This window comes from Biomphalaria glabrata, chromosome 9 (genome assembly GCF_947242115.1).
Source record: "Biomphalaria glabrata chromosome 9, xgBioGlab47.1, whole genome shotgun sequence".
Taxonomy (NCBI): Eukaryota; Metazoa; Mollusca; class Gastropoda; family Planorbidae; genus Biomphalaria; species Biomphalaria glabrata.
The window spans coordinates 10,954,142-10,965,839 of NC_074719.1; the positions used below are offsets into that span (position 1 = coordinate 10,954,142).

At 36.5% G+C, this 11,698-nt stretch overlaps 2 protein-coding genes across 3 annotated transcripts in view; one reads left to right on the forward strand and one right to left on the reverse strand.

Annotated features, from left to right (window-relative positions):
* Positions 1–5,086, reverse strand: part of LOC106067851 (organic cation transporter protein-like) — an 18,672-nt gene extending 13,586 nt beyond the window's left edge. Inside the window, exons 1-4 of one of the 2 annotated variants that reach the window (XM_056042816.1) lie at positions 4,958–5,086; positions 4,294–4,441; positions 1,236–1,388; positions 773–887 (exon numbers count right to left, since the gene is read on the reverse strand). In XM_056042816.1, coding sequence (XP_055898791.1) covers positions 773–887; positions 1,236–1,388; positions 4,294–4,436 — 411 coding nt within the window. In that variant the 5' untranslated portion in view covers positions 4,437–4,441; positions 4,958–5,086. Of the gene's footprint in view, positions 1–772; positions 888–1,235; positions 1,389–4,293; positions 4,649–4,957 lie in introns of those variants that run through there. The other variant, XM_056042817.1, reaches the window with a different exon arrangement.
* Positions 5,087–10,276: 5,190 nt separating this feature from the next.
* LOC106067852 (uncharacterized) lies at positions 10,277–11,350 on the forward strand. The gene has a single exon (XM_013227125.2). The coding sequence runs from the start codon at positions 10,277–10,279 to the stop codon at positions 11,348–11,350; it is 1,074 nt and encodes a 357-aa protein (XP_013082579.2).
* Positions 11,351–11,698: the final 348 nt, after the last annotated feature.

Consider the following 11,698-nt stretch of genomic DNA (forward strand, 5'->3'; position numbering starts at 1 on the left):
ATACGTGTGAGTATCACAGACAGTCCAATAATACACAATACGTGTGAGTATCACATACACACAGACACACCTACACACAATTAAACAAGAACACGTTTACACACACACACACAAGCAAAAAGTATGCATTATGTCATTGTTACTTTTAAAAACAAAACGATTGCTTTAAAAATAATAGTAAGTTTCAAATTTGAAATTGTAATCAAGTCTTTTTACAATGCTCATATTAACTCACCTTGACTGTCTGTCTGGTAAAAAGTGTGTACGGATCAAGTTGAAACTTAGCACGATTATTAATTGGCATAGACAAGACGTATATACATATACAAAACCAAACAAAATAATTAGTTACCAATAATTAATTGACTAATTGATATTTTTTTTTTACTTGATTCATATTTTGTAGAGTACAATAGATAATTGTTTAAAGTTTCAACTTGATTCAAGAATGGTTTTGGGAGAAATAGCTTGAACAACTATTGAAGGGGAAATACTTGACATATTTAACGATATATGTGAACACCGAAGAAGTAATTTCCCTTATTGGTAGGAAACAAAATAATTATTAACCAGCAATTAATTCACTAATTGGTTAATAATTTATTGATTCCAGTATTGTCTACTAGTCTACTCCAATGAGTCATCGTGCAAAGTTTCAACTTGATCTGAGAATGGGTGTCGGAGAATTGCAATTTACAAACGTTTTTCTAGGCAGTCAGACAAACATACAGACGTAGTGCATTGATATAAGCTTTTAAAAAAAAAAACGTACCTCTGAGATGTATGTCCCCGAAAAAAAAGATTTATCGTATGTCCAGCTATGGCATGTCTCTGTGGTGTTTGAATAAGTGACATCCCTGTGTGCAGTCTCCAAGTCTTTAGCTGTTCTGTGAGCAGAGTGCTACATGTCATCAAAAAACTACGCTCAGGTTCTCTACCTACTATTTACATTGTTTCTCTCCCACTACCCATTCTCGGATCAAGTTGAAACTTCGCATCATTAATCATTTAATCATTTTCAATGACAACACATGAATCATTCAAAAAATGACCAACTAAAATAGATAATTAATTCATGTTTATTAATTATTTTATGTTTTTATATAAAAGGAAAATAAATATTGCAGTGTTGAGAGAAATGGCCGCTAATGAGCGTTTTTTTCCCCTTATATAAAGATTGTTTTTGTTTTGTTTTTAACGTATTTTTATATTTTGGGTGTTAAAAGTTTGTTTACCTGTTAGCTATAACGTGACATTGACCTGAGCCCCATTTATTATTGGCGTTGTCAGGGTCAGCATCTGACCAAATTATTGTGTAGTTCAATAATGCCCAGTGGTCATCGCTATCTATCTTGTAGGTGTCATTGTCCAAACCTGGAATAGCACACCTGAATCAACAGAGTTGTGTTTTTAAATAAATGTACAAGAAATGGTAATATTAACAAAATATATTATAAAGCGAAAAAAACAACAACAACAAAACTAAATGAAAACATAAAAAAAAAATATTTGTTTCACTGTCTTTTAATTGTCATTTTTTTGTTTTGCTACACCAATATTAATAGATGTTCAATCTCCTTGCTATTAATATAGGCGGTAGGTAATCTCCTCAGTACTGAATAACCATTTATATTTCTTGGAATCTTTGGGCTTCCATAGGAAATAATGACAGATCCATCCGAAAGAATCCCAAAAACTTCGTTTGTCTACAACAGAGGGCAATGGACAACCCAGTGATCGTCAAGTTTGGACAGTTTATGAACAATTTTAACGTGAACTGTTGTGTAAACCGTAAACTTATGTTAGTGTCTTATGTGTTGTTGGCAATGTAATCTCTTCAGTAATGAAAAAAAAAATCAATCTCCTTGATATTAATATAGGCGGTAGGTGTCCAACAGTACAAAATGACATGAGACCCCCAAAAGAGGCGTAAGCCTAAACAAAATATATTTTGTTTAAAAAGTAAAAATTTTATTCTCTAAAATAATTTGACAAGTCTTTTCTTATCTTTAATACAGAAACTTACAAATGCCAGGAAATATTGGAGCAGTGATACATAACTTTTCAAGTCCAACAGTTAGTTCACATTTGTTCAAATACACGAAACATAGACATTTTATTTCATGCTACAATTTAATTCTCGCACGTTTGAACAAAATGCCGTTTAAAATTGATCAATATACGGATATTACCTGTGGCCTGGAAGGGGGGGGGGTCTTATTTTGTGTATCACTGACGTTGTACATTTAAAAAAATAAAACAAAACAATTATGTTATAAGTGAAGGGAAAGCGTGAGTGTAAAATTTTATTTAAAAAAATAAATGTTTAGGTTTACTTTATGTAGATCTACCATGTAAGGGATTTTCACACCATAGTCTTTCATACCTAACACTTTGAAGTTTATTTGACCTACATCTAACTGTAACTAGAGAGATCTACATAACCCAAAATAATGATTTCAGAGGCCCCTAATAGACGTAGGTTTAGTATGCTACGAAACAAAGTAAACCAAAACCGTCGACGCAGATTTAGATTAGATGTGTTTGTTTCAGTTAGGCTAAATATAGCCAACAATAATTGATACTATAAGGTGTCTTAGGCCTTAGGGGAAAGTGTTTAGTTCAATTCTTGGTTTTAAATCAATAAAAATATCTTATGTACATTTGATTGTAATCCTTATGTACGCTTTACTGTATAGACTTTTGTAAGTCGCACTATTTCTTTTATAACTGTGTGCAGTATGTCAATTGGCTAAGGCCATTCGGCCGTGACCTCGAGATGTAGATATTAGATGTTTAACACAGACAATGCGTGCCTGTTAACATTTCAAAGAGTAATGTAAATACAAGCACTGAATAACCAGACATTAACAGAGTCCAATGATAATTCTGCGAAAGCTAGCTACAAATATTCTTTTCGCTACTAACGCTGGTGTTCCGCGGTAGTTTTTTTCACTCTGTGGCATTTCACGTCTCGAGAGATAATCTTTTTCCTTTGCAACTTCTTGTGTAACTAAAGAGGCCAATCCTTGATACACAGCTGCGGTCGCAGGTTGGGCATATGTAATCATCAGGCGCCGTTGCATTTTCACACTTCTTTCTGCTTCTGTTGTGCAATCTGTGACCCTTCCTTTATGCTCTCTCTCCATGTGGATCTATCCAGTGCCACTTTTTCCCAGCTGCTAGTGTTGATTTTGAAGAGCTTCATGTCGCGTTTGCATACATCCGTATAACGTAAAAGTGGGCGACCAGCGGCTCTCCTGCCTTCTATTAGATCGCCATACAGAATGTCTTAAGAAAGTCAACCTACTGGCATTCTACAAACGTGGCCAAGCCAGCCAAGGCGTCTGCTGTTGATAACAGAGCAGATGTCCTGGCACCCTACTCTTCGTAGCACTTCCTCATTGGTTATTTTATCTTGCTACCTTATTTTAAAAATCCGCCTTAGGTATCGGAAGTGGAAGACATTCAGCTTTTTTTTTCCTGCCATGAGTAGGTTGACCATGTTTCACTTCCATATAGCAAAGTGCTCAACACAGCTTACGACACTGCTGCTTATCGTGCATCACTCTACAAGACTTACACAGAGGAAGCACACAGAGTTACACACTCCATAACAGGCATAACTGTACCGGGAGTCGTGTGCCGTGAAGCGCCCCTTCCCCGGCAAGGGCTATAAAAACACCCTTAAGAGCTCCTTCAAGGAGTGTGATATTGACTTTTCACGGCTGGGAAGCACTAGCTCTCTAGCCACGAGATATGAAGCAAGGAGAGTGGCCAGCGTGAAAGAGCTCCGGTCCAACAAAGAGCTGAGAGAAGCAGCAGGCCTATCTGCAACTATCCAAACCTAACCATGCCACGTATGCGACCGGTCCTTTAAAACGAGGATTAGACTTTACAGCCGTCTTCGAGTCCATAAAAAAAAGAGAAATGTGCTCATCTTCGATCACGAAAGAGGAACTATAGATATATATATATGAAACAATTTTATAAGGTGACATACGAATCCACAGAGTAGTCTAGGTCAAATAGTCACCCAACGATCCCAATAAGGATGCAAATAACTGTGTTTATATAGGTGAGAGTTGGGCATCCACTGTCAGATAGTGAGAGAATCGATTTAATTCTTCTTATAAATAATATAACTAGTACATTAAAGTTGTAATCTCTCCTCAGGTAAATACACAAAAATAAAATCAATTCAAGAGCATTAAAAGTATCAATTTTGATGCTAAAACAATGTAGTAAAAATATATTCAAGAAAGTTTAATGGTGGGACACATTTGTTCTTACCTGTAATCTGGAACCGCTAAAATAAATATAGTGATCATAGTTTGTATGGCAGTGGACAGCGCTGGCAGACATGTTAAAAGAAAGATTTTCTTCTGGTAAGGTCCGAACTCTCCAGTCAACTGTATGACTTCGTCGTACTTCATAATGACTGCAGTCAACAGAAGAGTGAATACAACAACAAAGTTTGTTTCTTATTAATTGAAACTTAATTCCTAATAAATCCAATTTTTTTAAAGTTACAAGATGACTAAGATTGTATTAACCTCAGAATAAAACAGACACATGCTTTAACACTGATATCTTACAACTGAATGTACATTATATTTGCAAAATATTGACGTCATGAAATATGGCATGGATCTTGTCACCCCCCCCCCCCCCCCGCATCAATTGAAGTTGTATAACATGTGTTTGTACCTTGTCATACTCTAGTTTATCTTTTTCTCTTTCTTTTTCTCTTTCTTTCTCTCCCCTATGTAAGGTTTAACTGTAGATGCGAAACCTATAAATCTGATTATCACCACGTTGCAAAGACACGCGAAGATCAACCGACGCAATCTATCTACATCACTAATAGTCATACTGACTTCAACATCTACACGAAATGATATCGATGGTAAAATCTTTAAATTAGTTTGAATGAACGACATGAGACTGTACTTACCTGGTCGTTAATAGGTCATGCCGTCACAGAATGTCAGCTAAACTTTGTCGTCGTATGAGGTGAAATGTCATTGACTCCATTGTCATGAGTGAGGCCGGTAGTCATTTCATTAGTTCGAAGAATGTCTACTTATGTGTGTGTGTGATTGATTGTGTGTGCGATATTGTTTATGTGTGATACATAGTTCTCAAATGAAGAAACAAGCGCTTATAGAAATCATTTTACAAAAAAAGGAAACAATTTTAATAGCACAAAAGAAATATCAATCATCATCATTTCAACCTTTGCCTGGCGATGTCTGATCTGCATTCCTCCAGACACTATTTTAGTAATTAATTATTTGTTAAATGTTTTACATTTTTCGGTTGTTCCTTCAGATTCTGAAGATAATTACATCCTAGCCGTAACCTCACGCTGTACTATGGAGGAAGGCAGGGGGGCAGGGTTTGAACCCAGGACATCCGTGACTACCGAACGTCAGTCAAGAGCACATTCCAAGCAGATAGCGTGTGTTACTGTATCTAGAAGTATTTGACTTTTGTCTTTCTTATGCCGTTTAGTCTGATTGTTGTCTCTACCATATTGACCAGTGAATCTTATAAAATTAAATATCAGTACATGCCAAGAACTCACACTATTTCAGACTATTGGCTTTTAAATTTATTTTTTAAATCTAAACAAACTGGAAGGTATTAATTTCCTTCCCCGCAAAGAGCAATCTATTTATATTTCAACTAGGAACTTACTATTACTACTATTTTAACAAAGTAAATCCCACATACCTACCCCTAACCCTACCCTTGTGTTGACACTACAATAACTCTTACGAAAACGTAAACCATATCCTCTTTGAATGCCCCTTCCTAATCCACCTTAGGCAGACCCTACTTCCACTCCAGCCCAACATAACCAACACTCTGTACAGCAGTGCTGAACAACTGAAGAGAACAGCACACTATTTCTCCTTGGCACAGTCTGCAAAAGCGCTCACAGCTCAGCAGCAAAAAGCTGGCTAGAAGAGGAAGAATCACCTATTTCTTAGTCGGTTGAACCATCGGGGCACTGCACATGATCTGTCGACCATCTTTCTCCGTTTCTCCCTGTCTTTTGCCTTGAATAGAACCTCTTTCAATGACAGGCCCGTCCATTCTTTTGTGCTGCCTTCCCATCGCTTTCTCTGCCTCTCTGTTGTGGAGTGTGTGTGTGTGTGTGTATGTGTGTGAGTATGTGTGTGTGTGAGTATATGTGTGTGTGTTTCCATGGTTACAGTGAGAAGAAGCTAGCGATTGGTTGGTGGCTACACAGTGTGAATAAGACAAGATAGGCGGCACTGTCGTAAGTTATCTTGGGTACACTAGACGACCCCAGATTGCCAGAGTGTACAAGCATGTTCTAATAGTCACTTAGATTTGTTTATAAATTTATTTAATTTCATCTCAAGTTAAGTTTATCTATATTCTCATAAAAGTTCTATATAACATTGTTAACAAAGATGTTTTTCAAGTTATTTCCAGTTTTATAAGATAAGATATAATATGCCAACAGCCGTTTAGTTGTCTACCAGCAGTTTGGTGCTACAAGTCAACTAGCGTCAACAATCTGCCTCTTCTACTTTTAGATAATCCAACATAAACACCATGCTACATTCTTGATGACTCCACTTTGAAGTAAAGGCACTGCTCGCAATAAAACTTGAGAACACTTGAGGTCTAGAGAACTTTTGATTTGCGAGACATTGCGAGACATTGTAATAACGTCAGTAATTAGGTAAAAGATTAAAACAACATCTACAGCACACACACACACACAACCACGCCCACATACACGCACACACCTATGCAGACACATACACTTGCAGAAATGCTGATAAACAAAACGAGATGTAGGAAATGACACTGATACTGTGTGTCAGACACTGATACTGTGTGCCAGACACTGATAGTACGTAGTTAGTTGGAGATACAAGAGTGTACCTTTTTATTGACTTGTGCACCGTGAGAAGGCGACGCAGATTTATTAACCAGAGGCGTCGTTAAGTTCATCTCTCAGCTTCTATTGAGGCCCATAATGCAAACCGTTTTCTTAGAACTACTGTTTATAGCCAACTTTGGTCTTCAGGTTTCATTTATCGATCAGTCGATAAATTTAAATCAAACCTTGGCTCAGTTTACAACAAAAAAAAAAAGAAAAAAAAACTATTAAAAAAACAACATACTATTATACTTCAGTGAAATTGACAAAACGTTCGAAATTGTAAAATTTCATAAGGACAAAAATTTGCATTTTAAATAGTTACTATTCATTATATTTTTTTTTTAAATCAGATCGAATTAAGATGGTGTGTATGTATTGATAACGAGCTCCCACGTTAATCTGGCCATAAACTAGTTGTATCAGTAGAGTTGTGTTTACTGAGCGCCTAAAGGCAGCACGGAAAACCATCTCCCAGATACCCCTTTCCCCCTCTGGTCCACAATTGAGATTAGACCTTAGCGCTCTGAGCATGCTATAAGCATGAAAGTAGCGCTACATAAAAGCTATAATAATTATCAGCACTAATGATCTCAGGGGACACAAAGCTAGATAACTTATCTTGCCCCGAATAGTTGAGATAAGCTTGTTATAAGAACATAACAAACATAACAAAAAGTATGTCTTAGTTTGAGGACACTAAAAGTAACGACAAGTCAATACAATGATATGCAAATGTGAAACAATCAGATCTTAACTAAACATCCTATGTGTTATTAACTAATGCTCGCTAATGAGAGTCAATAGCGCTATAATGTAAACCATAATGACAACCAGTCATAAGGACTCGAACGGTGAATACAAAAGACTACATTGGTCAATAGCGCCTTTATTTATTAAACTCCTCCCATTGGCTTGAAAACACAATAACAGGGGTGGAACCTGGACACTGGACGGGTATTTTAGAAACCGCTATAACCATTTTTTCTTTTAAAATTTGACAGTTTATGTATATCTTTAGAAAAGAAAATACTAATTGATTGGCCACCCAGTAAAAACTCTTGATTTGATCATGATAGTTTTCCAACATATAATGATCTTAATATTAAATTTGGCTTACGGCAGCGATTCCAGTACATGACTCAACTCTTTCTTTGTATTCAGTAAAAAGTTGAATATAACAAGGTTACAAAGACAGTTTGTGTGGAAAAAGAGAGAAAAAATCTATTTAGTATGCATATAAGTAGGACATAATTTAAAAAAAACAATTAAAGTCTTTTATATTATCGCGTGATCTGCAGTGCTGCATTATAACTACAAAACACTTAACTAAAGGAAAAATGTAATTTTTTTTAACGGAATTTTTTTTTGAGGAATAAGAGATTGACCCGTTACAAAACTATGAGATCAATTAGATATTAACTATAAGACATCAGTTAGGCCAGGTTTAGACATAGCTTCACATTCACTTTCACCTATCCTTTGGTCTGCTGGACCGCTGGGGCACAACACAAGATCTGTCAGCCTTCTTTCTCCATTCTTCTCAGTCATTTGTCTTTAACAGAATTTCTTTCTGATGTTCTTTCTGAAAATATTGAAACCTACCCTTTTTACCTGGGCGACTTTTTTTTTTCGTATTGCTTTGAAAGTGAATTCAGAAGATAACTTGATAAAGCAGACATTCTACATTTATCCAGTGATCGTTTGAGACAGAGACAAGTATGTCGTCAATAAGTTGGCCTATTTTACTGCTTTTTCTAATGTTCTTGTAAAACCTTGGTGATTAAAAACATTATGCTAGTTGTCGCCTATTTTTATTTTTAAATAGAAAACAAAGCATTATTTATTTATCTGTGTTCATGGATTGCGTACTTTCTCACTTTAATATTCCTTGCTTAAAATTTCTATTAAAAAGTGTGTGTGTTTTGTGTGTGTGTGTGGGCGTACTCTATAAAATTCGATTTTATATCGCTTTAATTAAAATGATCAATCTGTGTTGTTTCCAATGAAAGAATATAGTAAAGTTGATGTGGGAAAGAGACTTGAAAGCTTCTTTATCCTTGTGACCAAATGTTATTGACCTTTCAACATTCGCCCTTACTTTCAGCAAATGTTAACTGGCTTATAATTACGCCAAAACGTCTGTAATGACAATTAGGTTAATGTCTAGTCCAATGTTTCCCAAACCCTTTCTCTAATGTAACACTTCTGAATATTTGCTTTATTCTATTTAGAGAGATTAATTCACCTGTCGGCCTACTAGTACTTCTTGAAACACCTAATCAGGCCTCGGGAAACACTAGGGTTCGGCGGAACACAGTTTGGGAACCACTGGTCTAGCAGATTATGCCCATAGAAGTGAAGACATACGTTTAGATCTTGAATAACTCTGACTTGTTGATAAGCTGAGTACAAATAAAGGAGATCTATATCCTCCAGCAGGACATACAAAGTTCTATTGAGTTAAAAGTTGTTAAACTTTAAACTTATACTAAGCCTTAGTACATGAACAATGAACCATGTCCGATGGAGACAACCAAAAGACTATATTTTAAATATTTAAATAAATTGGAACATTTAAATTAGGCAAAATTAATGCTAGAGTGAAGAAAATGAAAATTACAAGGACTCTAATGATGTCTTGGAGTCTTCAGGGCAGCGTGTTATTAATGCAAAAAGCCGCTCTGTCAGAATGATTTAAATGAGGTTATTGAGGAAACAATTATTAAAACTAACCTGGGAAGAGGATGGTAATTAACCTTGATATTTATGTTATAGTCTGTAATTATGCTGAAATATTAATAACAGTACTTTTATTTACCATCATCGTGCATAATGGTTTCTCGATCGATCTAACTACAGTGCCTCGGTTATTAAATACAAACTTTCAATGTCTCGGTTATTAAATACAAACTTTCAGTGTCTCAAATGAAATGATATTGAAATGAAATGATTTTGTAATCCGAGAATGCAAATTGTACATTAGAAATAGAAAAATATTTTACTTTCAAAGTCTAACATAACTGTAATCTTAAGTTAGCTCTTTAACTATGTATCTTGCTGACAACGTATGTACCTATGTTATTATAAGCATGAAAGTTGCGCTATATAATAGCCATCTAACAAAAGAAGTACAATATACAGCATATAACTTTTTTAATAGATGTCTTAAGTATCGCACTTCACTAATCCCTTCGGGAGTACATATCTATCTCTACCAGTGAATTCGAGAGTAGAGTTTACTAGAGTAACCTATTTCGTCTTTACCTTTAGAAGTTTGTTAACGGTGCAGCCTACACTTAGTACGTTTATATAGCAAGACATTTATAGTGACATAGTAGGAATATCATGTACGTGATAAATATAACGGACAGTGTGCCAGGTCCGATCTTGACCTCAGACACGTATGAGATTCTCATGTTGGTTCAATTAGTTCCTCTGTTTTTAATTAGCCTGTTGGGCGTGGTCACTAATGTAATTAACATTCTAGTGTTTACCAAACAGGGAGTGACATCTGACAGCACCACGCTGTCACTATTTGCACTGACGCTGTCAGACCTATTGGCATGTGTCTTCATGCTGCCGCACCCCCTGTGCTTCGTCCTACAGAGGTTCGTGGTATCCAGGGAGCTTTTGATACGTAACTGCTTGGTGCTTAGCACAATGTCCGCCACCTACCCGCACATCTTGTGCACGCAGATCGCGTGTTGGATCACGGTCTACATCTCCGTGGAGAGAGCTGTAAGCGTTCTCTTCCCTCTTCAAGTCAAACTCCTCATCAAATACAAAAACACCGCTGCCGTTCTGATGTTCATCTACGGCGCAGAAATTGTGGGCCACGTCCCCTATCTGGTGAACAGCCCCATCCTTTGGATTCGTGATGCCTCTAAGAACGACACACTGATGGCGATAAACTACCAAACTCCGTTAGGCGTTTCCTTGTACGCGTACAGCAATCTCATCGAATCTAATATTTTGATTACTGTTGCTATGCTTATTATCACCGGTTCAACCTTAGCGACACTAGAACGCATACGAACATCCAGCGCTTGGCGGAATACCATGAGAAGCAATGTTAAACTCTCAAAGGCGCAGTCACTACAATCTACTGCTGAGATCAAATCTGAGATTGTAGGACCGGACAAGATTACCACAAAAGACAAAGAGACTGTCAAGATGGTAGCGTCGGTGACGTGTTGTCTATTGGTATGTCTGGCCTGCTTTCAGATCCCAGGCCTAGCGATGTACGCGATCCCAGAGTTCTCGCTAGCCGGATATAACAAAGACATTTTTCAGGTGTTCTATACTTTTAAATTTATTTTAGACACTCTCAGCGCCTCAATCAATTTCTTCTTCTATGTGAATCAAAGCTCAAGATTTCGAAAAACATACAACTCAATAATTCCACAGTTGAAAAGATGATTAAGTTTTTCTGCTTACCTCCAAATTTATACAAAGAGAAGAATATCAAAAAGCATCCTTTTTTTTATATTTTGGCTACATCAACGAAGTGGTGCCATCTAGATTCTCGAAATTTCTGTCATCAGTTCCTAATATAGCTGCTTGCCAAATATAGCTGCTTGCCTAATAGAGCTGCTTGCCTAATATAGCTGCTTGCCTAATGTAACTGTTGCGGATCATTTCAATCAAACTCGTTTATTTTTCAGGGATACTCCCAGTGGATGATGTGTCATAAATGTGTATGGCCCATAGCTTTCGTCTTATATTGAGGTCACTTTGCTTTCAAAACCATGACAAATGTAGTGATAT